General features: G+C 62.3%; 5 protein-coding genes across 45 annotated transcripts; 3 read left to right on the top strand and 2 right to left on the bottom strand.

Moving 5' to 3' along the window:
* The first annotated feature begins 26 nt into the window (after positions 1-26).
* SUV39H1 (SUV39H1 histone lysine methyltransferase) lies at positions 27-2,339 on the top strand. The gene is made up of 6 exons (XM_087771263.1): positions 27-206; positions 469-614; positions 886-1,542; positions 1,616-1,762; positions 1,912-2,041; positions 2,161-2,339. Exons 1-6 carry the CDS (start codon positions 188-190, stop codon positions 2,298-2,300), a joined length of 1,239 nt encoding a protein of 412 aa, XP_087627389.1. The 5' UTR covers positions 27-187; the 3' UTR covers positions 2,301-2,339.
* Positions 2,312-5,647, bottom strand: WDR13 (WD repeat domain 13). Its single transcript, XM_087771251.1, has 10 exons — positions 5,515-5,647; positions 5,327-5,394; positions 4,708-4,951; positions 4,373-4,467; positions 4,164-4,291; positions 3,759-4,066; positions 3,275-3,455; positions 2,974-3,115; positions 2,768-2,898; positions 2,312-2,583 (listed from the first exon to the last, which is right to left on the bottom strand). Exons 2-10 carry the CDS (start codon positions 5,365-5,367, stop codon positions 2,399-2,401), a joined length of 1,455 nt encoding a protein of 484 aa, XP_087627377.1. The 5' UTR covers positions 5,368-5,394; positions 5,515-5,647; the 3' UTR covers positions 2,312-2,398.
* On the top strand, positions 5,640-9,062 carry TAFAZZIN (tafazzin, phospholipid-lysophospholipid transacylase). Of its 9 annotated transcripts, none has more exons than XM_087771299.1 (11): positions 5,744-5,889; positions 6,076-6,213; positions 6,327-6,455; positions 6,796-6,841; positions 6,924-7,009; positions 7,284-7,364; positions 7,623-7,664; positions 7,881-7,943; positions 8,178-8,230; positions 8,474-8,551; positions 8,695-9,062. In XM_087771299.1, the coding sequence occupies exons 2-11, from the start codon at positions 6,105-6,107 to the stop codon at positions 8,782-8,784; spliced, it is 777 nt and encodes a 258-aa protein (XP_087627425.1). In that variant the 5' UTR covers positions 5,744-5,889; positions 6,076-6,104; the 3' UTR covers positions 8,785-9,062. The 9 variants fall into 9 exon arrangements, with proteins under 9 accessions (XP_087627429.1, XP_087627430.1, XP_087627425.1 ...); XM_087771298.1 differs by having other exon boundaries at positions 5,771-5,916; XM_087771306.1 differs by having other exon boundaries at positions 5,785-5,912.
* A 78-nt stretch (positions 9,063-9,140) lies between these two features.
* BCAP31 (B cell receptor associated protein 31) lies at positions 9,141-10,805 on the bottom strand. 3 transcript variants are annotated; one of them, XM_087771326.1, is made up of 8 exons: positions 10,782-10,805; positions 10,501-10,598; positions 10,235-10,335; positions 10,003-10,147; positions 9,798-9,933; positions 9,602-9,716; positions 9,411-9,511; positions 9,141-9,335 (listed from the first exon to the last, which is right to left on the bottom strand). In XM_087771326.1, exons 2-8 carry the CDS (start codon positions 10,590-10,592, stop codon positions 9,297-9,299), a joined length of 729 nt encoding a protein of 242 aa, XP_087627452.1. In that variant the 5' UTR covers positions 10,593-10,598; positions 10,782-10,805; the 3' UTR covers positions 9,141-9,296. The 3 variants fall into 3 exon arrangements, with proteins under 3 accessions (XP_087627452.1, XP_087627451.1, XP_087627453.1); XM_087771325.1 differs by having other exon boundaries at positions 10,732-10,799; XM_087771327.1 differs by lacking the exon at positions 10,782-10,805 and having other exon boundaries at positions 9,602-9,713; positions 10,501-10,705.
* A 79-nt stretch (positions 10,806-10,884) lies between these two features.
* LOC148054004 (uncharacterized) lies at positions 10,885-22,445 on the top strand. Of its 31 annotated transcripts, none has more exons than XM_087771347.1 (13): positions 10,888-11,073; positions 11,366-11,434; positions 12,218-12,252; positions 12,381-12,433; positions 12,623-12,740; positions 13,379-13,491; positions 13,638-13,673; positions 13,772-13,828; positions 13,905-13,967; positions 15,231-15,431; positions 16,336-16,662; positions 16,778-16,887; positions 19,005-22,438. In XM_087771347.1, the coding sequence occupies exons 1-9, from the start codon at positions 11,036-11,038 to the stop codon at positions 13,908-13,910; spliced, it is 525 nt and encodes a 174-aa protein (XP_087627473.1). In that variant the 5' UTR covers positions 10,888-11,035; the 3' UTR covers positions 13,911-13,967; positions 15,231-15,431; positions 16,336-16,662; positions 16,778-16,887; positions 19,005-22,438. The 31 variants fall into 31 exon arrangements, 25 of the variants coding, with proteins under 25 accessions (XP_087627478.1, XP_087627475.1, XP_087627476.1 ...); XM_087771335.1 differs by lacking the exon at positions 12,623-12,740 and having other exon boundaries at positions 10,896-11,073; positions 19,005-19,681; positions 20,572-22,444; XM_087771332.1 differs by lacking the exon at positions 12,623-12,740 and having other exon boundaries at positions 10,896-11,073; positions 19,005-19,316; positions 19,577-22,439.
* The last annotated feature ends 799 nt before the right edge of the window (positions 22,446-23,244 follow it).

Genomic DNA, 23,244 nt, shown 5'->3' with positions numbered 1-23,244 from the left:
TGCGCGGCCCGCGCGCGGGGGCCGCTGGGAGCGATGCAAACGGCGCGGCGCCGCCGCCAATGGGAGCCGGGCGGGGGCGGGAGGAGGCCCCGCCCCGCCCCGCCCCGCCCCGCGCGCTGCCCGCCGGGCGGAAGTGGAGAAAAAAAACAAGGGAAAAAGGAAAAAAAAAAAAAAAAAGCGGCAGAAAATGGCGGAAAATTTAAAAGGTGCGCGCGGGCGAGGGCGCGCGGGGGGCTGGGGCCCGCCGCGGCGGGGGCGGCGAGCGGCTGCGGGCGGCGCGCACCGCTTCCCGCTCTTTTTCTGAGGGGGCGCGCGGCGACCGTTGGCGGCGGCGTGACGGGGCGGGGGGGTCCGGTCCGGTCCGGTCCGCTCCGCGCTGGGGCCGGGGCTCGGGGCCGGGCCGGTGCTGGGGGGGTCCGTCCTCCCGCCGCCGGTAACGCCGCCCGCCCGTGTCCCCCCGCCCCCCAGGCTGCTCCGTCTGCTGCAAGTCGTCGTGGTCGGGGCTGCAGGAGCTGTGCCGGCTCGAGCGGCTGCGGTGCCGGGCGCTGGGCGTCACCCGTCGCAACCTGGGGGACTTCGAGGTGGAGTACCTCTGCGACTACAAGCGTGTGCGGGTGAGTGCGGAGGGGCGGCGGCCCCCGGGCTCCTCCGGGGGGGGGGAGGCCCCGGTGACAAACAGGGCCCAAGGGGCCCCTTTAACGTCCCCGGGACGCCCCCCGACCTTGTGAAGCCCTGGACGCCCCGTCACCTTGAGCGTCCCCGGGCTCCCCCTGATGCCCCGCAGGGCTCCCCCCCCAGCCCCAGGAGACCCCTGAGGTGCCACCTTAACCGAAGAGGCCCCCGGATGCCCGGCCCCGCCCCGACCCCTGCTCTCCCCCGCTGCAGGACGAGGAGTACTACCTGGTGAAGTGGCGGGGGTACCCCGAGGCCGCCAACACCTGGGAGCCCCGCAAGAACCTGCGCTGCCGCGGGCTGCTGAAGCAGCTGCACCAGGACCTGGCCCGCGCCCCAGGGGGGCCGGTGCGGCCTGGCCCGCGGGGGCTGCCTGCCCGCGCTGCCTCCTACCTGGTGCAGAAGGCGGAGCAGCGCCGGGCCCTGCGGCGCTGGGAGCGGCTCCTCAACAGCACCCGCAGCCACCGGGGCCGCATCGCCGTGGAGAACGAGGTGGACTTGCACGGACCCCCCCGGGACTTCGTCTACATCAACGAGTACAAGGTGGGGGCCGGCATCAGCCTGACGCCGGTGGCGGTGGGCTGCGAGTGCCACGACTGCCTGGCGGAGGCGGCGGGCGGCTGCTGCCCTGGGGCCTCCCGCAACAAGTTCGCCTACAACGAGGCGGGGCAGGTGCGCATCCGGGCGGGGCTGCCCATCTACGAGTGCAACTCGAGGTGCCGCTGCGGCGCCGACTGCCCCAACCGCGTGGTGCAGAAGGGCATCCGCTACGACCTCTGCATCTTCCGCACGGGCAACGGCCGCGGCTGGGGCGTCCGCACCCTCGAGCGCATCCGCAAGAACAGCTTCGTCATGGAGTATGTGGGGGAGGTGAGAGCCGGGTGGGCTGGAGCGGGGCGGGGCACAGGTGTGGCATGGGTGTGACATGGTGGCCCCGCCCCAGATCATCACGTCAGAGGAGGCGGAGCGCCGAGGGCAGGTGTACGACCGGCAGGGAGCCACCTACCTCTTCGACCTGGACTACGTAGAGGACGTCTACACCGTGGACGCCGCCCACTATGGCAACATCTCCCATTTTGTAAACCACAGTGTGAGTGGGTGGGGCCGCGGGGGGGGCGGGGCTTCGCCTGGGGCGGGGCTAGTTGCAGCCCCACCCACTGCAGATGGGGCTGGGGTGGGGCTTGCAGGGAAACGCCCCCTGCGGCCACACCCACCCACCCACCCACTGCCCCGTGGCAGTGCGACCCCAACCTGCAGGTGTACAACGTCTTCATCGAGAACCTGGACGAGCGGCTGCCACGCATCGCCCTCTTCGCCACCCGCCCCATCCGCGCCGGCGAGGAGCTCACCTTCGACTACAACATGCACGGTACTGCCCCCCCCGCACCACGCCCTGCCCTGCAGCACGTCCCCTCGGTGTGCAGGACAGCCCCTCTGCCGCGGGGACCTGCTGGTACCCCCCTCACCCCCCGTTTCCCCCCCTCCCAGTGGACCCGGTGGACGCCGAGAGCACCCGCATGGACTCCAACTTCGGGCTGGCAGGGGGGGGCCTGGGGGGCTCCCCCCGGGCCCGGGGCCGCATCGAGTGCAAGTGCGGGGCTGCTGCCTGCCGCAAGTACCTCTTCTGAGCCACACGGCACCGGGTGCAAACATGCTTGTTAAACGTAGCGGGGGGTCCGTGCCATGCCGGGGGGACATGGGGGGGACGTGTGCAGGGTGGGGGGAGTCAGGCGTGCTGGCGGCGCCAGACGATGACGGTGCCGGTGGCATCGCTGGAGGCCAGCAGGCTCTCGTCGCAGTTGAAGGCGACGGCCAGCACAGCCCCGCCGTGGCCCTGCAGCGTGTTGACGGTGGCCCGTGCTGCCCGCCCCACATCGAAGAAGTGCACACAGGCGTCCTCGCTGCCTGTCACTGTGGGGGCAAAAATGGGGGTGCTGGGGGGGTGGGGCGTGCGCCCCATCTGCTCCCTCACTGCAGGGATCGATCCCCCTTCCTCGGGGCAAGCGCCCTCAGACCCTGTAGTGCCCCCCCCGCTCACCCCAGCACCCCCATACCTACCCACAACTGCCCCCAGCCCCCCACTGCCCCCACATACCTACGCAGGCGCCCTGCCGGAAGGACATGAGGGGGCAGAAGCAGCTGCGCAGGGGCTGCTCCCGGTGCCGCGTGGGGAAGCTGCGCCGCAGCCGCAGCCCCGGCGCTCCCGAGCCCTCCTCTTCCACCACCCTGTGGGGGACAGAGGGGATGAGCCCCGCGGCCGCCCTGCGGTACCCCCCAGCCCCCCGCGGGGTCCCCCCGCACCGGAAGAGCAGCAGGCGGTCGGGGCAGGCGTTGACCAGCAGGGAGGGGTCCGGGGCCTCCCGGCTGGCCCAGGCCCGGGCGGAGAGCGAGGTGATGGAGCCGCCTGCCTGCACCACCACCCGCGAGGCCTTCGTCAGCCGCCCTGCAGGGGACAAGGGGGGCGGTCAGCACCCTGCGCTGCTGCACAGGGCCCCCCCCAGCACCCACACTGCCCCTGGCCCCCCACTACCCCACAGCACCTTTATGGCACCCCCAGCCCCTCCCAGTGCCCCCCCGCCGGCATCGTTCCCCTGCCGCATACCGGTGCCGGGGTCACAGAGGAAGGAGGAGACGGAGCCGCGGTCATCGCCGGCCCAGAGGACGCGGCCGGGGGCGTCGAAGCAGAGTGCCAGCACTCGCCCGGGCAGCCGCCCTGCCCCGCCCCGCGCCGCCTTCCCTGTCGAGATGTTCACCACCCGCACCATGTGCCGGGCGCTGCCCACCTGGGGACACGGCAGGGGGGACATGGGACACTGCAGGACGGGGATGTGCCCCTGCACCCCCCCACGCCTTGGGGTGGTCACTGGGGGCTGCCGTGCTTGAGGGACGCATATAGGACAGGGTTCTGGGGGCACAGGATGGGCCGAGGGGAACCGGGGGGGGCGTGGGGGGACAACGGGGGTGTTGCTGACCACGGTGAGGTGGTTATTGAGGGGCCAAGAGAAGCAGCGGGGACCCAGGATGCACCAAGGGGACCCAGGGGGATGCGGGGGGGGGTCCTGGGGGGACGTAGGGGCATCACTGACCACAGTGAGGTTGTTGTTGAGCGGCTGGAAGGCGCAGCAGAGCAGGGCGGCGCCGTCGGGGTCAGGCACGCGGCGGATGCAGCGCCCATCGGCAGGGGCCCAGAGCCGCAGGGTACCATCCAGGGAGGCCGACACCAGGACGTCGTTGGAGAGGGACCAGGCAAAGTCGGCCACGCCACCCCCATGGCCCCGCAGCACCCGTAGCACCGCTGGCGGCCCCGGCGCCAGCCGGCACACCGAGATGGTGCCATCCAGCGAGCAGCAGGCCAACAGGTGCCGGTCGTCATGGGCGAACTGCACCTTGGGCACTGCCCGGCCACAGGTGCCCATCAGTGCTGGCACGAGGCAGCACCGGCTGCCACTGGCACCCGGGGGAAACCCGCCCTCCCAGCCCCCCCTGGTTACCGGCACTCTCGGTGTGCTGGTCGAAGACGTGGTAGACACCGGCGAAGGCGTAGTTCTCGCTCAGTGTCGTGTCCCCGGCCATGGCGCGGCTTGCCTCTGCCAGTGGCGTCGGCACCACCCCGGGGGGACTGCGGACCCAGGCGTCTGGGCGTCAGCACCCTGACCCCCCCGCCAGCACCCACTGACCCCAGGGGACCTGGTGTGCTCACCGCTCATCGGGGGCCCCGCGGGGCACCCCAGGGTGGGAGCCGCGGCTGAGGGAGCGCCGGTGTCCCCGGGCCACCCGTGGGTCCTCCTCAAAGTCCTGGGGAAAGGACACGGCTGTGGGGGCCCCTGCACCCCACTGGGTTGCAGGGATCCCAGAGGGGTACCGGGACCCCACAACCCCCCCAAACCAGGTGCTGGGACCCCGCAGCTCCCCCAAAACGGGCGCTGCAGCCTCCAGGAGCTGTGCCATGACCCCAGAGTCTCCCTGGGTGGGTTCCCCACCCACTGGGAAGGGCTCACAGCCCCTGTCTCCCCTGTCCCCCTCCTGTGGCTGTACCTCCATGCGGTCGAGGGTGGTGCGACTGGCGCGAAGAGCGCTGCTGCTGTGGGCGCGGCAGCTGCTCTGCTCCGAGAGGGCCCCGTAGCGCTGGGCCAGCAGGCGGGTGCGCACCCGCAGGTACCAGCGCCGGGTGCTCCCCTCCAGCGCCCCACCCTGCGCTTGCTCCCGCAGCAGCTGGCTGCGGCGCCGCACGTACTGTGTCCGGAACTGGGGCCAGCGGGGTGTGCGGTAGGCTGCGTACCTGGGGGACACGGGGAGGACCTCAACACCTGTGGCAACTGGCATGGCGTGTTGGGGGGGGGCGAGGGAGGAGGTGGGTGGCACCACGGTGTGGGGGGAGTAGACACACACGTCTCAGGGACCCAGGTATCAGGATCCGCCCCCCCCAAGGGTCCTGGGTATCAGGATCCCCCCCCGCAAAGGGACCCCGGCATCAGCATCTGCCGCCCCTAAAAGGGACCCGGGTATCAGGGTGTCCTCCCTGACAGGCACCCAGGTGCCCGGGTCGCATCCCCCCACCAAAAGGGACCAGGCGTCAGGACATCCCCCCCCTCCGTGGGTGCCCCCTCCTGCAAAGGGACCAGGCGTCAGGGGTCGTCACCACCCCGGGGCTCACCTGGCATCCACGGCGAGCACCTGCTGCCAGACGGCGGCCATGGCGGCGGCGGCCGCCCCGGGGGGGGCCTGCGGAGAGAGCGGGGTGGGGGGAGCGGGGTGAGGCCGGGCCCAGGGCCCGCTGTCAGCCGGGGAGGGCGGGGCGGGGGCGGGCCCGGGGGGGTCCCTGCGGGGACCGAGCGGCCGTACCCGCCCGTCCCGCTCCACCTCCGTGTCCCGCCGCCGCCGGGTCCCTCGCAGGGCTGGGCCGGGCGGGGCGGGGCGGGGCGGGGCCGCCGGGGGTCGGGGCCGGCCGCGCTCCCCGCCCCTCCGAAATGGCGGCCGCCGCCTCACGCCAAAATGGCGCCGGGCGTCGCCCTGGTGACGGCGCGCGGCGGGCGGGACCCTGTCCGCGAGCGGGGGCGGGGATTCCTAGCGTGCGCGAAGGGGGCGTGTCGTGGCCGCTCCTCTATGGTGCACCCGCCTTCCTAGCCCAGCCTAGTTACCGGCCCTTCTGCTCGGTGCTGCTCGCCTGCCCCGGGTCCTCCCGCCTGCCGCGTTTGCGACCTCGCGCCGCGCTTGACGGCAGGCCACCCCAGTTTGCGATAGTGGGTGGGCGGGCGGGGGAGCTGGGGACGACTCGCTTGACGGCAGGGGTGGCTGGGGTGTGTGCGGGCCGGGGGCTCCGGGGGGCTCCGGGGCGGGGGTGGCGAGCTGGGGGGGGGTCCCGCTGCCGGCCCCGGCCCTCCGTCAACCCCGCCCCGTCCCCAGGCGCCGTCCCGAGCCCCCGCGATGGCAGCATGCCGCTGGCGGTGAGGTGGCCCTTCCCCGCGGGGCCGCCCCTGTCCTGGGCCCTGGCCAGCCGCCTCGTCACCGGCCTGGTGGGCACCTACAGCTGCGTCTGGACCCGTGAGTCACCCCCCGGTGCCCCGCCAGCGGCCGGGGGGGCGGAGGCGGCAGGAGGGCGGCGGGAGGGACCCGCCTTTCCCCGCCGCGCCCCCAGGCCCCCGTCCCCCCCTCAGGGTACCTGAACCGGCTACGGGTGCACAACGCCGAGGTGCTGCACGAGCTGGTGGAGCGCCGGGGGCCCCGCACCCCCCTCCTCACCCTCTCCAATCACCAGTCCTGCATGGACGATCCCCACCTCTGGGGTATGCCGGGGAGGCCCTGAGGGGCCCCCGGGGGATCCCCAGGGTGTTGGGGGTGTCGCCAGCGGATCTTGAGGGAGGTGGGGGTGCTGGGGGGGTCCCCAGGGGATCGAAAGGTGTTGGAGGGGTCCCCAGTGGATCTTGAGGGAGGTGGGGGTGCTGGGGGGGTCCCCAGGGGATCGAAAGGTGTTGGAGGGGTCCCCAGTGGATCTTGAGGGAGGTGGGGGTGTTGGGGGGAGTCCCCCGGGTGCTGGGGGTTCCCCAGAGGTTTCTGTGGGTCTGTCTGGGGTCCCTGGCCAGTCTGGGGGTGCCCCTGTGACCCGCCCCTCCTTCCTTCCATCAGGTTCCCTGAAGCTGCGGCATGTCTGGAGCCTGCAGAAGATGCGGTGGTGAGGAGGTGGCTGGGGGGGGTCCGGGGGGGGTCCTGGGGAGCCCCCTCCCTGCTCACCCCCCATCTCACCCCCGCCCCAGGACTCCCACAGCTGCCGACATCTGCTTCACCCGGGAGCTGCACTCACGCTTCTTCAGCCTGGGCCGCTGCGTCCCAGTCTGCCGGGGTGAGTGGGGGCCAACTGGGAGGGACTGGGGGCAACTGGGTGGCAGGGGTGCAGGGTTGAGGGGGGGATCCCCATCTGTACTAGGGGCGTCCCAGTTTGTACAGGGGCTGCTGGGCCAGGTCCAGCCTGGCCTGGGGGCTCCCAGTCTGTACTGCGGTGGTTGCGGCCTATACTGGAAGAGATTCTCCACACTAGGGAGTGTGGAGAATGGTTGTGCTGGGCTGGTCCCAGTCTGTACTGGAGGCGTCCCAGTATGCTGAACCCGTGTTTCCAGGAGACGGCGTGTACCAGCGAGGGATGGACTTCATCCTGGAGAAGCTCAACCAGGGGGACTGGGTGCACGTCTTCCCCGAGGGTACTGGGGAAACTGGGGAAAGGGGGGGCCTCATGGGCTTTAGAGGGACTGGGAACACTGGGCTTGGAGAAGGTGTTTATATCAAGGTTATTGGGACCCCCACTGGGGGCCGGGGGGAACTGGGAGCACTGGGAAGGACTGGGAGCCGTGGGTATCGGCCTGCTTTCTTCTGCTGATGTGGGTGGCGCAGGTGGGGGCCGGGGGGACCCCTGGGGGTCTCCTGTGCTGCCCCCCCGCCACGGCCCCGTGTCCCCACAGGCAAAGTGAACATGGGGCAGGAGTTCGTGCGCTTCAAGTGGGGTGAGCCCCCCAACTGTCCCCCCTCTGCCCCTGACCGCTCTCCCAGTCCCCCAGCTGTCCCTGACCCTCAACTGCTCCTTGACCCCAGTTGTCGCCCGCTGGCCCCTTGCTGCCCCCCGCTTGCCATCCACACTTGCCTCCTCTGCCCCGATTGCCTCCTTGGCCCCCCAAGGGCTGCCTGGCCCCCCAAAACAGCCACCTTGCCCTCTGTTGCAGGCATCGGGCGCCTCCTGGCTGAGTGCCGCCTCGACCCCATCATCCTGCCCCTGTGGCACGGGGGTGAGCGGGGCTGGGGGGCGCGGGGCGGGGCTGGGGGGTTGTGGAGGGGGGGCAGGAAGAGCTGGAGGGGGTCGTGCAGCCACGGGGGAGGGTGGGATGGGGGATGTGGGCAGGTGGGGCCATGGGGGGAGTCAGGAGGGCACAGGGGGCCGGGTCCCGCTGTGGGGCCGGGTCCCGCTGTGGGGCCAGGTCCCGCTGCCAGGCTGCGCACGTGCCTGCTGATCCTCGCACCAGGCATGAACGACGTCCTGCCCAACACCCCTCCGTACGTGCCCCGCGTGGGGCAGGTGAGTGAGCAGAGGCGGAGAACGGGGGCAGACAGACAGCCCAGCTGTGGGGTGCGCTGGGGCAACGGGTGGCTGCAGGGCAGGGAGCAGGGCAGGCTTGGGAAGTGCTGTGGGGCGTTAACGGGGCAGGGTGGCTCTGTGGTGGGGCTGTGGGCCTGGGGGTGGCTGTGGGGCAGGCAGTGGGCCTGGGGTGGGCTGTGGGGCCCGTGGGGTAGGCTGTGGGGTACTGATGCTATCCCACAGCGGATCACGGTGGTCGTGGGGCGACCGTTCAGTGTCCGGCCCCTCCTGGAGCGGCTCCGGGCTGAGGGCACATCGACGGTGAGTGCTTGGGGGGCTGCCCCATGGCAGGAGGGGGGACACCGCTCTGCCCCACGGCTCTGCGGGGCCTGTTCCCCCTGGCCCCAGGCTCTAGGGGCCCAGCCCCGTGCCTCTGTGGGGCCTGGCCCCCTGTCCCCCCCCAGGTGGAGATGCGGAAGGCGCTGACAGATTTTGTGCAGAGGGAGTTTGAAGCGCTGCGTGGCCAGGCCCGGGCCCTGCACGCTGCCCCATAGCATGTGGGGTGCCCCACAGACAGACGGACTGCCCCGCCCATGGCGAGACTTGTCCCACGGTGAGACTGCCGCGTGGCACGACAGCCCCGCAGCCATCCCTGCAGCCCCGCGGGTTCCAAAGACAGACCGCCCCACGGCACAACGGCCCCACAGCCATCCCCGGAGCACCGTGGGGCGCTGCCGGAAGGACAGACAGAAGGACAGATAAACAAGCTGCCCCGTAGCACGCCCCTGCTCCCAGCTCCCGTGCACGGTGCCAATAAAGGTGGTGGAGCCTCCGTGGTCTCTGGAGGGGTAAAGAGGACCTGGGGTGGTCGGGGGGTCCCCGAGGGGTTGGGGGACAGAGACGAGCCTGGCCTGATCCCATGTGTTTATTGAAGCAGAAGCTGGTGGGGGGTGGCCCCACAGCCGGGGACCCCCCCTGAAAGGGGCAAAGGGGGGCTCAGACACCCCCAGAATGCTGCCACAGAGCAGGGGATCCCCAAATGTAAGTGCGGGCGTGGCCTGGTCCATCACTCCTCCTTCTTGTCCCGGGGGCCGTCGTGGGCTGCCTGTGGGGCAGGGCGCAGGGTCAGGGGAGGTGTGGGGTTGGGGGGGCACGGGGGGGGGTTTAGGGCCCCCCATACCTGCAGGCGGGCGTGCTGGTCCAGCAGCCGGTCGTACTCTCGCGTCAGCCCCTCAGCCTGGCGCCGCATGGCCTGTACCTCATTCTCTGCCTTCTCCAGAGCTGAGGGGGGGTGGGGGTGTCAGGACCACCCCCAAAACCCACAGCCCCCCCCCCCATAACACCCCCAGCTCCCCCACCCTGCCCCCATACTGCGCTTGCTGGCCGCCAGCTCCTCCTTCAGCTTCTCCACCTTGGCCTTGAGGGTCTCGTTCTCGTCGTGGCAGGGGGAGGGGCTGCCCCCATCACCCCCCGCCTCCTGCAGCTGCTGGAGGGGGGGACACGGGGGGCACGTCAGGGCCTGAGGCACCCGGGGCATCCCCTTCCCCACCGCTGCTGGCTGCAATACCTTCCGCAGGGCATCGTTGTCCTCCATGTAGCGACGGGCGGCCTGGCTGGCACCTTCCGCCTGTTTCCGGAAGGCCTCGCTGGAGGCGCCCAGCACGGCCTGCTGCGAGATGAGGGTGACCAGGCGGCGCAGGAGGCTGCGGGAGGCAGGGTGAGCCGGGCCCCGCGGCCCCCCCGGCCCCCCCCCCGGCCCCCCCCCCACTCACAAGGAGAGCAGGAGGGCGAAGCCGGCCAGGTAGAGGTTGCGCTGGGCCCGGAAAAGCTTCATGTGGAAGTGCTCGAGGGCCCCGGGGCTGCTCTGCAGGGCCACCCGCTCTGTCACGTCGTACTTACGGGTCTCCCGCAGGGCATCTGCGGGAAGCGGGTGTCAGTGGGGGGGGGGGGGGGGCGGCCTGCCCCCCACCCCCCACCCCCTGGGGGGGCAGTGCCAGCACCCACCGAAGAGCAGGAGGACAAGGATGACGATGAGGACGATGAAGACGGTGTTGCCATAGGCCACGGCCAGGCCCACCAGGCGCGACTTGAAGATCTTCTGCCATCTAGGGGGGCAGAGGCTGGGGATAGGAGCCGGGATCCCCCCTCGCAGCCCCGGGACCCCCCCCCCTCGCAGCCCCGGGACACCCCCCCCTCGCAGCCCCGGGACACCCCCCCTCACAGCCCCGGGACACCCCCCCCCAGCCCCAGGGATGCCCCTCCCGCCCCACCTGGCAGCCGAGACGAAGGGGACGCAGAGCAGGAGAACGAGGAAGACCTCAGCGTAGAGGAAGGTGGCGACTGCCGTCCACTGCAGGCTCATGGCGGCCTCGGGTGGGGGACAGAGAGGGATGGGGACCCCGGTCGCACCCCCGCCTCACGGGGGACCCTGCCCGGCCCCGGGATCACTATCTGCCCCCCCCCCACCCCCCCACCCCTCAAACGGCCCCGCCCGTTCTCACTATCTGGCAGCGACACCTCCGTCCCCGCCGACCACCGCCCCCGCCCCTACCGGAAGCAGGGCTCGGTCCGGAAGGGAAGTCCCGCCCACGCCTGGGAGTCAATGCCCAATCAGAACCGCCGGACGTGCGGGTACACCACCACCCCCCCCCCCCGGCGCGTGCCGAGGCGGAAGGAGGGGCCTCCGCTTCCGGCCGCCATTTTTCCTTCTGCCCGGAGAGGGGGAGGCGCTTCCACCGGGTCTGTCATGGCCACGGCGGTTCCGGAGCGGTGCCGGATAGTGAGCTCGGGCATCCGTGGCCGGCGATGGGGTGCCAGATATTGAGCTGCCCCGCTGCGGCTGGGTGCGGGGCTGAGGGGCCCGGGGCCCGTGGGGAGAGCTGGAGTCGCGCCCGGCCGCGGGGCATGCCGGGAGCTGTAGTTCTCAGCCAGGGCGGCCCGTCGGCCATGTTGGTCTGCGGTAGTGGATGTAGGGGTTAGGACGGGGTTAGGGGCGCTCTGGAGGGCAGCAGGGCCCCCTGCGGCCCTCGGCAGAGGCCCTGGGGTGCTCTAGAGGGCAGAGGGCTCCTTACCTTGTTTGTGTGATACACAGAGTTGTGGTAAAAATGTTACTGTTGTTGTTGTTTCCAATAACAGTCCCCCGTGTCCCCAAGCCAGAGCAGGAGACTTGTCCAGGTGTCTCTCCATGGTGCTCCCCTTCCCCAGGTGATTGCGGTTGGGGTGGTGTGTGAGGCCAGGGGTATGTCCACCACAAGACGCCCACTCTGCTGGTTGTTCTTGGGATCAGTTGGATCCCACAGTACCACAAGGCCTCTTGGTAGTGCGTTTCCCTTGGCTTTTGCAGCTGCTGCGCAGGCTTTCTGCAGAAATACTGAGGATTTGAGTTAACCTGGGAGAGATGAGAAGAGCAGAGGGGTGGCAGCCATAGCTTCTGAGCTGAGCGATGTAGTGCTTCCGAGGAGGACGTTGCTGTGGAAGAGGCCAGCGTTGGCCCATCTGACTGGCAGCGCTCTGTTTGTGCAGGTGATCAAGAAGAACCTGGTGATAGCAGCAACATCTTAAATAGCTGGGGCAGACTTTGTGGAGGATGGGACCTGACCTGTAGCCCTCTGAAAGTAAAGTTGAGGGGCAGATGCCATGGGAGGTGGCGGGGGGTGGAGAGAGGTTGCAAAGTGAGGCAGGCAGGGGGTAGGGCTGAATTCAGCACAGTGGAGAGGGCTCTTCAGGCTCGGCTGTGTTTGGGCGCAGATGGAGGACGTGGGGTCTCTCCCACGCAATGCAAGCAGGTGCCAGGCAGGGCAGTTCCCGCCTGTCCTGTTGTGTAGTCCGTGTCCTTTGTTCTGCCTTCCTCGGGTCTCGATGTCCCCCTGGCTCTTTGTGCTCAGCAAGTTTGGTGTGCCCCTTAGTAGGCATCCGTAGTCTTGAATGCCTTGCCTCACCCGTGTAGAGTCGGTCAAGTTGGACTTGTTTAATAATTTTTTTTTGCAGAGGGACAAGATGCGCACCAAAGAGCGATGGAGGAGGTGAGTGGAGTGCCATAAGAAGGTGGACTGGCATGTGGCGTCGGAGAGAAGATGCGACTGGTGCCTATATGACTACATTACGGTTTGGGGTGTTTTTTTTTTTTTTTTTTTTTTTTTTTGTTTTGAAGGTGTGAAGCTCGGAAGAACAGCTCTCAAGGAGTGGCTGACACGGGGGGTTCAGGTGTGCAAATACAGGGCAGGAGCTGTCAGGAAGGAGTGGCCTTCCTTCCCTGCCAGTTCAGGAGAAGAGAAGGGGCTTCTAAAGTTTTGGGACCAGGGGCTGGTTGGGAAAGGGAGGCGGGTTCATCAGCCTTACTCAGATGGATTTTGCAGTTGGATTTGGCTCTCCATGAGGTCTGTTCTGTTTTAGTCTCTCCACAGCCAATGGGAGGTACGACAAAGTCATGAGGGACGCTGTGTAAACTGGGCCTTTGCATCACAACATGCAGGGCCGAACATCAGACAAGTCTCATCTTGGAAAGCATTGGGTACATTAAGATACATTAAAATATACCCTCCAGAACTCTGAGGTCTCCTGCGCCACCCTTTGCACACTGTGGTGCCCCCAGCGCCGCCCTCTGTGCCCAGACTTTATAGTGCAGTCTAATAGTAGCATTCTGTATGCAAGCAACCTGGGGCAGCCCACTGTCCTGTCCCCTATACGTCAGTGCTCCCATGCGAGCGTGCTGTCCACCGAGGGGTTCTCCATGCTGCAGTTCATGGGTTCATTTAGGAGTTACTTATCCGTAAAGGAAGAGTCTGTCGTTACACCAGCCACGGTCATTTGCTACTTGTAGGTCTTTTGGTGTTTGGCCTATCGGTCTTTGCCTATATTTGAGTCATCTGGCAGTAACTGTAATTTTTGTGTGTTGGTGAGTGGTTTGACTTATTCTTGCGGTTTAAGTAATAGGTCTGGGCTAAGCAGGACCGTTGAGCAAGACACAACAGTAAAGGCAAGGAATGGCATTGTGGGCCATGATGGAGGTTGAGGTCGATCGTTTGGGAGTTGTGCTTTTGGGGTCTCTGTGTTGCCTGAGTATGTAAAAGGGATTTGTTAGTCTGTTTTGCATGGTGGGCTCTCTCTTTTGCAAAAGCAGTATATAACATTGGTGTGTGTCTCCACAAGCTCTTGAGGCGAGCCTGGCATCGAAGGTTATGGTTCCTGAGTCTTTGGAGAAGGACAGACTATGCGAGTGGGCGCCTGACATGGATGCTGACCCCAGAGGCGCGGCATGGGAGGTGAGCAGAGCTGTGTTAGCAGGCTAGGGGAACGGGTGAGTCTGGGATGTGGCTGTTGGGGTAGGGGAAAGAAGAGGGAAGGGTGTCTACTTCTTACAGGTATTACTGTTTGTCTTTTTCTTGAACTCACTGATGTGCTGCGTCAGCCTGGCAGGTCAGAGCGCAAAGCACGAATCAACAAGGTTAGTAGATGAGAGTGAAGGAGTAGGAATGGGGAAGGCTCACTGTTTGCTAGGGTATTTGTCAGCATCCGTTTGACTTCGTATTATTGTCACTGCAGATGCACAGTAGGGAGCTGGACACCGAAGGGACGAGGCGAGCGGAGCGTTGTGAGAAGGTAGATCGGCATGCAGTGATGGAGGGCAGGTGTCCCTGTCGGTGCCTATTGGACTAGCTAAGGCTCTGTTTTGAAGGCGTAAAGCGACTCGCAGAACTACATGCCGAGCAGAATGTCCGCCTCGAGCTTGTTGGGCAAGGTGAGCAATGAATAGCAAACCATTTTTAATTCCTCTTTCTCTGCTCTGTTAGCTATCACCATTTTTATTTTCTGTCTCTCTCAGTCCAGTTCAAGATGATGATTTTTTAAATTCCTCCCTCTCTGCCCTGCAGCCTGTCACTATTTTTCCATTCTCTGTCCCAAGTCTTTAATCGCTCCCTCTTTGCCCTGTAGCTTGTTGGAGTTGGTTCCCCCCCACCCCACGCCTTTCTTCATCACACTCTGTCCGGCTCCCTGTCCCCTCCTTTTTGAAATTCCTCCCTCTCTGTCTTGGAGCCCATTGTGGTTTTTCCTTTCTTTGTCTCTCTCTCTGGCTGGCTCCCGCTCCCTGTTTTTCAGTTTCTTCTTTCTCCATCTCTGTCTGGCTCTGGGTGCCAATTTTTAAATTCCTCCTTCTCTTCCCTGTAGCCTGTCTTTCTCCCCTCCCCGCCCCTAGCTCCCTCTCCGTATGTTTCAATTCCTCCTTCTCTGCTCTCTAGCTGTTGCTATACTTCCTGCGTGTGTCACGCTGTGTCTGGGTCCTCGTACCTATATTTTCATTCCTCCCTCTCTTCCCTGTAGCCTGTTGCTATCATTTTCTCTCACTGTCTCTTTCTGTTCAGATCTGGATCCCTGTTTTTTCCTTCCTCCCTCTCTCTGCTCTGTTGCCCCTGGCTATTTTTTCTTTTTCCATCTCTCTCTGCCCAGCTCCGGCTTCCTATTTTTACATTCCTCCTTCTCTGTCCTGTAGCCCGTTGGTATTGTTTCTTTCTCTGGCTCTCTGTCTGGCTCCCTGTCCCTATTTCTTAATTCTTCCCTCTCTGCCCTGTAGCATGTAGCTATGTGGTTTGTCTTGTGTTGTTTCCCTCCCTCCTGCCCCTTCCCTCTACTGTTCACTCTCCTGGCTCCTTGTCCCTGGTGTTTAATTCTTCCCTCTCTGCCCTCTTCTTGTCACTTTTTTGTCTTTCCCCATCTCTCTTGGTCTGGCTTCCTGCCCCTATTCTTATTTCCTCCCTCTCTGTCGTGCTGCCTGTCCCAGGTTTTTCCTGCATCTCCATCCCGCTTGCCGTCCTTCTTTGTCAGTCTCTGTCCTGCTCCCTCTCCTTCTTTCTGCTGCCTCTCTTCCTCTCTCCTTGCTGCTTCTTTCCCCACCTCTCTGGGGCTCCCTTGTCCCTGTCCTTCTCTCACTGTCCCGTTCCCTGCCTCGTGCTTTCTCGCTACACCCCCCTGTCCAGCCGGCTGCCACTTTTCTCTTCTCTTCTAGTGTCCTGCACCCTGCTCCTCATTTTTGGCAGCCTCCACCTCTGCCCAGCAGCCCATTGCTCCGGGAGCCAGCCGACCGACCATCCGTTCCCCACCAAACCAATGAGTGTGGCTCCGGGATCGACTGCTGAGGTGTCCCCGGGCGAGGGGGAGCGTCAGGGGCCCCGAGCCCTGCTGCATACTCGCTCCTGGGACTTGTTATGTGCGTGACTGAATACACACTCGCCTTCTTCTTTGCCCTCACGGCTGCATTTGCACTCTCTTTGCAGCAGGCAAGGGGCTGTGATGGAGCCCAGGGTAGGAGGTGACATGCTGTGGGGGCCGGGGCTGGAGAAGCCCCAGGTGCGGGCAGTGAGGCTGGTGGCGCCGACCCCTCCCTGTAAAGGGGTGGCTGCTTGGGAAAACGAAACTGGCAACAAAACCGCACCTCGTGCCGCGCCGTGGGGGCCGTGGTGGTAGCAAGGGCTATGCCGCACCGCATGCGCCCGAGAACAATGAGGCTGCCCAGCAGCCACGTTGGTAAAAACTACAGCTCCCGGCATGGCGGCATGCTGGGTGAGATTCCCAGTGGTGGGTGAGGGCCAGGAGCACCAGAGAGGCGAGCGAGCTCCTTTGAGGGTGCAGGGGTGTCTCCTGCCTGCTGGCCGCCTGGGGATGGTGGGATGGGAAGCTTCAACCTGCCCGCTGCGGAAGGCTCTTGGTCTGTTGGAGGCGAGCTGGGCCAGGGCAGCCCCAGGGAGTTACCCAAAAGCTGACAGAAGGGAAGAGGGGAAGGAGGTGGATATCCCCCAGGCGCAGAGGCGGGGCGCCTCCCCAACTTGCCAGATCTCCCCCTGAGCCTCCCCTGGCCCCGTTTGCCCCGTGAAGCTGCCCCCTGCTCCAGCACCTCCCCTGAAGCCTGTCCCATAGCACCAGATCGCCCCCAAGCCCTGTCGTGAAGGCCGCAAGCTGGCCCTCAAATGGGCTGGATTCTCCCTTAGCGCGGGTGCTGTTACCAGCAGTGCGGGGGAAGAATGGTGTCTCTAGAAGCCCCTGCAGAAGGAGAAGGTTTGGCCAGGGGGGATCTATGGTAATAACGGTCGCCGCTTCTTCTTTCCCTGTCCCAGAGGCCGCGCTGAGGATGCGGTTGTCCGTTCCTCCCCTGGGGATGCTGCTGACAGCACCTGCCTCAGGCTTGCGTGGGTTGTCTCTGCCTGACCTCACTCTCCTTGCGGTGGGGGTGAAAAGGGACAGGCGGAGCGCTTACTGGCTGCGGACAGGAGCTGCCGCAGCTGAAGCTGGAGAGGCCGGAGAAAGGTAAAGAAGAAGAAATGGAAGGCCATCCAGCTGACAGCTGCCTCCCGCTGCAGGCAAGAGAGAGCCTGCCTCTCCGGGTGACGAAGGATCCCTCTTCGTAGTCTGCAGCAGGCCAGACCGCTAACATGCACCGCAGGGTCTGTATGTGTAACCCAAAGCGCAGTGCGGCCGGGTAGTGCGTGAGCGAGCGAGGCTACGTGTCTGGGAAACCTTGTCTCGCAAGAGCTGTGAGACACCCATGTATCCTCTTAGGTGGAGGACAGCCGAGCGACCAGAGTTACAGAAGAGGGAGGGAGGAGAGAAGGAGGAAGAAGCGTCTGAACTGGCCAATTCTCCTGGCAGCACCAAGAGCGAGAGCTGCCGTGAGTTCTGGGCCCCCAGGGCCCTGTCGCCCCTCTTCTGTGTCCTGGGTCCTCCCTCCCTTTCCCCTGGGCCCCTCTCTTTTGCACGCTGCTGTGATTTCCCCCTGCCCCCTTTCCTGTACCTATTTTCTTCTCTCTGTTCTTCTGTCCTGCTCCCTCTTCCTCCCTCCCTTTATCCTTGTTTTACTACCCTCCTTTTTTTTCCTCTCTGTGCTTTTGTCCTGCTTCCTCTCACTCCTTTTTTTCATCTTCTGTCTCTGTCCTGCAGCCCGTCACTGTTTTTTCCTTTTCCATCTCTTTCTCCTGATCTGCATCTGTGTGTCCCACCCCCCACCCCCCCCCCCATTTCTCTAGCCTGTTCCCTGGCATTCTTTTCCTCTTTGCACCTGTACGTGCCGCTCCGTGTCCCTGCCTTCCTCTCTCTCGCCTTCCTCCCTCCTCTCTCTATCCCTTTGTCTTGGTCACTGTCGCTGTTTTTTTTCATTCCATATCTCACTGTCCCTGTCTTCCTTCCTGTTCATCTCTTACTCTCTCTGACCCTTTGTGCTGCTCCCTGTCCCTATTTTTTATTGCTTCCCCTCTCTGTTCCTGTTTGTTCTTGTGGTCCACCTCTCTGTTGTTCTCTCTGTTGCTCTTGTTTGCTCTCCATCTCAGCATCCTGCTCCTTGTCCCTCTCTCTTTTGCAGCATCCCGCTTTCTGGCTCCCTGTCCCTCACCTGTTTTCCAGATCGCTCTGTCCTTCGTCCAGTCTTTCCTTGTCCCTCTGGCCTGCTACCCATCACTGTTTTTTCCTTGCTTTCTCCATCTCTCTGCCTTGGTCCTGTCACTTTCCTCCTCTGTCTCTAGTGTTTCTTTCTTTCTCTCTTCTTTTTCTCTCTTCTTTTTCGTCCTCTATCCTCCCCCTAACTCTTTGCCTGTATATCTCCATACCACTGTTTCTCCCATCGTTTCTCGCTATACCCCCCTGCCCAGCTCACTTGTTCCATTATTCCCCTCTGTCCTGCTCCCTTTTTTCCTCATCCTGCAGCCCAGCACTGGTTTTTCTTTCTCCCTCTCTTTGTCCTGATCTGTCTGTCTCTCTCTCTTCTCCTCAATCACCCTGGTTTGTTCCCTGTCTTTTAGTCTCCCTCCCTCCCTCCCTTATTCCTCTCATTCAGTTTCTCTGTCTGTCTGCCTGCCTCCCTGCTCATCGTTTTATCTCTCTTTCCCTCTGTCCTGCTCCCTGCCCCTGTTTTTCTTCCGCCATGTCCCTCCAGGGCTCCTCATCCCTTTTTATTGACTGATCCATCTCATTGTCCTTTTCCCTGTACCTTTCTTCCTCTGCTCCTCAGTCCTTCTCCCTAATTTTATTTTTTTTCTTTCTGTTTCTCTGTCTTGCTCCTCATCGCTGTATGTTTGTTTCCTGTATCTGCTGCTCCAGTAACGACTGCCGACTTGTCCTGGGGCAAGGGTGAGTGTACAGGTACTGAGCCCCATAGCAGACTCACTCCCAGGACTTATACGCATTAACAAATAAACACTTGCTGTCTCCTTTGCACTCGTGGCTGCGTTTGTACTCTGTTGTACTTGGTGAGTGGCTGTCAGAGTCCAGGGGAGCCGGTTACAAGGTGGGTGTCAGGGGCCATGGCTGCAGCTGTGGGCTGGGGCTGGAGGAGCCCCAGGGGGGCCAGTGAGGCTGATGGTGATGGCCCCTCTGTGTAAAAGGGCTGCCGCCCCAGGGGATGGGACCCAGGGGATGCTGGGGCACGCCTGCCTGAGAGTGCCTACGAGTCCGAGTTGCAAGGATGTTTCCAACCCACCGGTGCAGCAGGCTGAACTCAGTTGGAGTCAGGCCCCATCAGGGCAGGTCCCAGGGATTTTCTGAGAGCTGGTGGAGAGGATGCAGGAAGAGGGGCAGGAGATGGCTGCCCCCACCCCTCTGGGTGCCCACCCTCTGGAAAAGGCGCTGGGTGCCTCCCCAACTCAACAAAACTCCTCCAGCCCTGCTCGCCCCAGGCAGCTGCCCCCAGCTCCAGCACCTCCCCTGAAGCCTGTCCTGTAGGCCTGGACTGCCCCCAAACCCTGTCCTCATGGCAGCAAGCTGGCCCTTGAATATGCTTTATTCTCCTTAAATGCAGGTGCCATTAGCATCAGTTCAGGGAAAGAGCGGCGTCTCCAGCAGCTCCTGCAGAAGGAGGGGTTCCTGCCTGAGGAGAGCTACAGTCGTCCCTGTGGATAATGGTCGCTTGTTCTTTCGCTCTCCCAGAGGCAGCACTGAGGACTCGGTTGGTGGTTCCTCTCCAGGGATGCTGGTGATTGCATCTGGCTCAGGTTTGTGTGGGTTGCCTTTGGCCTCGTTCTCCTAGCGGCATGGGCAAAAATGGACAGCTGGACGCTTCCTGGCTGTGGACAGGAGCTGCCGCGGCTGAAGCTGGAGAGGGCAGAAAAAGGTAAAGCAGCTGAAGAATAAAATAAAGAGGAGCCAGCCAGCAGCTGCCTCCAGCTGCAGACAGGAGACAGCCTGCCTCTCAGTGTGAGGAAGGATCCCTCTTAGCGTAGCCCTCAGCAGATCCAATTGCCAACGTGCATTGCAGGGTCCGTATGCATAATGGGAAGCACAGTACAGCCCGGTAGCACGTGCACGTGTGAGGCTACGTATCTGGGAGGCCTTGTATTGTAAGAGCTGTAAGACACCAGTCTGTTCTCTTAGGTGGATGACAGTCAAGCAACCGGAGCTACGGGGCCAGGGGAGAGAGAGACAAAGACACGTCCGAGCTCTCCAGTTCTCCAAGCAGCTTGGAGAGCGGGAGCTGCAGTGAGTCCTGGACCCCTGGGGCCGTGTCGTCCCTGTTCTGCATCCTGGTCCTTCCCTGCCCCACCTTCTCTTTCTCTTGCTGCTGTCATTTTTTTCCGCTTCCCTGCACCTCTCCCTCCCTCATTCTCCGAGTCCCCCTCTTTATCTGTTGTTCTACCCCTATGTTTTCTTTCTCTCTCTGTGCTTCTGTCCTGTTCCCTGTCCTTTTTTTCATCCTCTGTCTCTGTCCTGCAGCCCATAACTATTTTTGTCTTTCTCCATCTGTCTTCCTATCCCAACTTTTTAAATTTTTCCTCGTCTGCCCTTTAGCCCTTCACAATTCCCGCACCTCACCTCTCTGTCTTCATGTCCCTATTTTTTAATTCCTCTGTCCCTGCCCTAGATAGACTTTTTCTGTCTTAAATTCTCTCATTCCAGGTCCCTGTCCCTGTCTTTTAACTTCTTCCCTCTCTGTCCCACAGCTGCTTTTTGTCTTTATTTTTCTCTCTCTGTCTGGCTCCATGTCCCTATTCTTTAATTCCCCTGTCTCTCCCCTTCAGCTCATCAAGGTTTTTTGGCATTTCTCAGTTTATCTCTGTCCACCTCACTGTCCCCTTTTTAAAATCCTCCCTCTCTGCCCTGTGGCCCATCGCTATTCTTTGTTTTTCTCCATCTCTCTCAGGCTGATTCCCTGTCGCTTCCTCCTCTCTGGCCTGTAGCCCATTGCTATTTTTCCCCCCTGTACCTCTCCCTCTGTGGCTCCCTTTCCCTATTTTTCAGTCCCCCTTCTCTGTCCTGCAGGCGATCGCTGTTGGATTGGGTTTACGTGGCAAGGTTTTGTTAGGTGGGGCAGGGCAGGGGCTGCAGGGGTGGGTTCTGCGAGGAGACACCAGGAGTTGCTCCCGTGTCAGGCACAGCCACTTCCAGCTCCAAGATGGATCTGCAGCTGGTCCAAGCTGAGCCCATCGGCAGTGCTGGTTGTGCCTCTGGAATGGACATTTAAGAAGGGGTAAAAAATGCTGCGCAGACGCTGTGATAGAGAAACCGTGAGTGTGAAACAGCCCTGCAGACACTAAGGTCAGTGAAGAAGGAGGGGGAGGAGGTGCTCCAGGCACCGGAGCAGAGATTCCCCTGCAGGCTGTGGTGAAGGCCATGGCGAGGCAGGTCGTCCTCCTGGAGCCCGTGGAGGTCCGTGGTGGAGCAGACATCCACCTGCAGCCTATGGAGGACCCCACGCTGCAGCAGGGGGATGTGCCTGAAGGAAGCTGTGACCCCGTGGAGAGCTTGCGCTGGAGCAGGCTCCTGGCAGCACCTGTGGCCCTGTGGAGGGGAGCCCACGCTGGAGCAGAAGAAGAGCATGAGGAGGAAGGAGCGGCAGAGATGATGTGTGATGAACTGAGTGCGGCCCCTGCTCCCTGTCCCCCTGCATTGCTCGGGGGTGGGATGTAGGGAAGTCAGGAGTCATGAAGATGAGCCCAGGAAAAAAGAGCAAGGTGTTTTTTAGATTTGTTCTTATTTCTTATTATCCTACTCTTGATTTTGATTGACAATAAATTTAATTACCCCAAGTTGAGTCTGTTTTGCCTGTGACAGTAATGGGTGAGTGATCTCTTTGTCCTTATCTTGACCTACAAGTTTTTTTCTTGTATTTTCTTCCCCTGACTTGTTGAGGAGGGGGAGCGATAGAGCGGCTTGGTGGGCACCTGGCAGCCAGCTGAGGTCAACCCACCACAGTTGCTTTCTATAGGGCTCCCTGTCCCTATTTTTTAATTCTTGCCTATGTTTCTTGTACCTCATTGCTTTTGAAACTTACTTTCTACTTCTCCATCCCTATTTTTTAAAATCTTGCATATATTTCTCAAACTCAGTTGCTTTTTAAATTTTCTTGCTACCTTTCCCTCTCTCTTTCACTTTTTGCCAGTGTTTCTTGTACCCTGTCGCTTTTCAAATTTTCTTCCTACATCTCCCTCTATGCAGCTCCATGTACTTATTTTTTAATTCTCGTGTATGATTCTTGTATCCTGTCACTTAGAAAATGTTCTTTCTATGTCTCCCTCTATCCATCTCTGTCTCTAACTCTTAATTCTTGCCTCTCTGTCCTGTACCCTGTCACTTTTTACACTTTCTTTCTCTCTCTCCCTCTTTCTAGCTCCCTGTCCCTATTTGTTTGTTAGTTCTTGCCTATGTTTCTTGCACCCTGTTGCTTTTTGAGAATTTTCTTTCTATGTCTACCTCTATCGGGCTGTTTCTATTTTTTAATTTCTTGCCTATGTTCCCCCCCCCTTTAGAATTTTTCCCTGTCCCTTGTCTTGTCTCTATCTTGTTGTCCTGCTGGTCCCTTCCGCCTCTCTCTCCTGCTCCCTGGCTCTCTTACTTATTCCTCCATCTCTGTGCTCTCTCTACACTGTTGTCCTCCTCCCCATCCCTCTCCTGTTTGCAGCATCCCATTTGCTGGCTCCCAGTCCCACATCTCTTCTCTGTGTCCCTCTGACTTTCCTACTGCTTTTCTCTTTCCCTCTCTCCTCCTGCATTTGGGCAGTGAAACTTGTGATTTCTTACAGCTGGGGTTTCTTATGTGAATTAATGGATAAACTTTTGCTGCCTCCTCTGTGCCCCTGGATGTGTTTGCAGCCCCTGGGTGCAGAGCAGGTGCCTGTGGAGAGGTGCAGGGGAGGGGGTGATGTGCTGCGGGGCTTTGGCAATGGCCCCTGTTGCTGATGGGCTCCAGCTGGGGCAGGCCCAGGTATGGCCAGGGAGGGCCACACACCTGGGGCTGGCCCTGCTGTATGAAGGGGCTCCAGCTGTGAAGGGGGCTGCCTGGGCATGCCTGCTTGAGGAAGCTGATAAAGGGGAATGGGCTGAGGAGGGAGTCCTGCAGGCAGGTGCCTCCAGCACAGAACGGCCAGTGCTTGTGGTAAGGAAGGATCCCTCTGAGCTGTCCCCGACAGGGCAGACAGCAGCACGTGGTGCTGGAAGCTCAGTGTCTCTGTCGGTTATGTGCATGAGGCACCACGGATCGAGGAAGCCTTACGGATGAGGAGCATCAAGGCATTCACTGTCTGCTGCTCAATGGGTGAGGGCTGGGCAAGCGGCGCTGCAGAGGAGGAAGAGGCAGGGAAGCGCCGAGGCGGTGAAGGTCTCCTGCCGGCACCAGGAGCTGTGGTGAGTCACGCGTCCTCTCCTCTGCATCCTGGCCCATCTCTGCCACCCTTGTCCAGATGTCTGCCTGCCTCCCTTCCTCCATCTCCCTCTCTGCCCACCTACCTGCATGGCTCCCCAAAACTTGTTATTCTTCTCCCAACTCTGTAGAGTACCCCGTTGCCTTTTCATTTTTTTCTACGTCTCTCTCTAATTGGCTCCCTCTCCCTATGTTTTAGGTTTTCTGCACTGCCTTGTAGCCTATTACTTTTAAATTTTCATTTCTGTATCTCCCCCCTATCCAGCTCCCTGACCCTATTTTTTTTAATACCTCCCTCTGCTCTGTACCCCATCGCTTTTCAAAGTTACTTTCTATGCCTCCCTCTATTTGGCTCCATTTTCCTATTTTTTTATTTCTTCTCACTCTTTCCTTCACCCCATTTGTT

Source organism: Nipponia nippon, unplaced genomic scaffold (assembly GCF_047370975.1).
Source record: "Nipponia nippon isolate SJK-2023a ecotype South Korea unplaced genomic scaffold, ASM4737097v1 scaffold_35, whole genome shotgun sequence".
Classification (NCBI taxonomy): domain Eukaryota; kingdom Metazoa; phylum Chordata; class Aves; order Pelecaniformes; family Threskiornithidae; genus Nipponia; species Nipponia nippon.
This window is presented reverse-complemented; position numbering and strand designations above follow the sequence as displayed.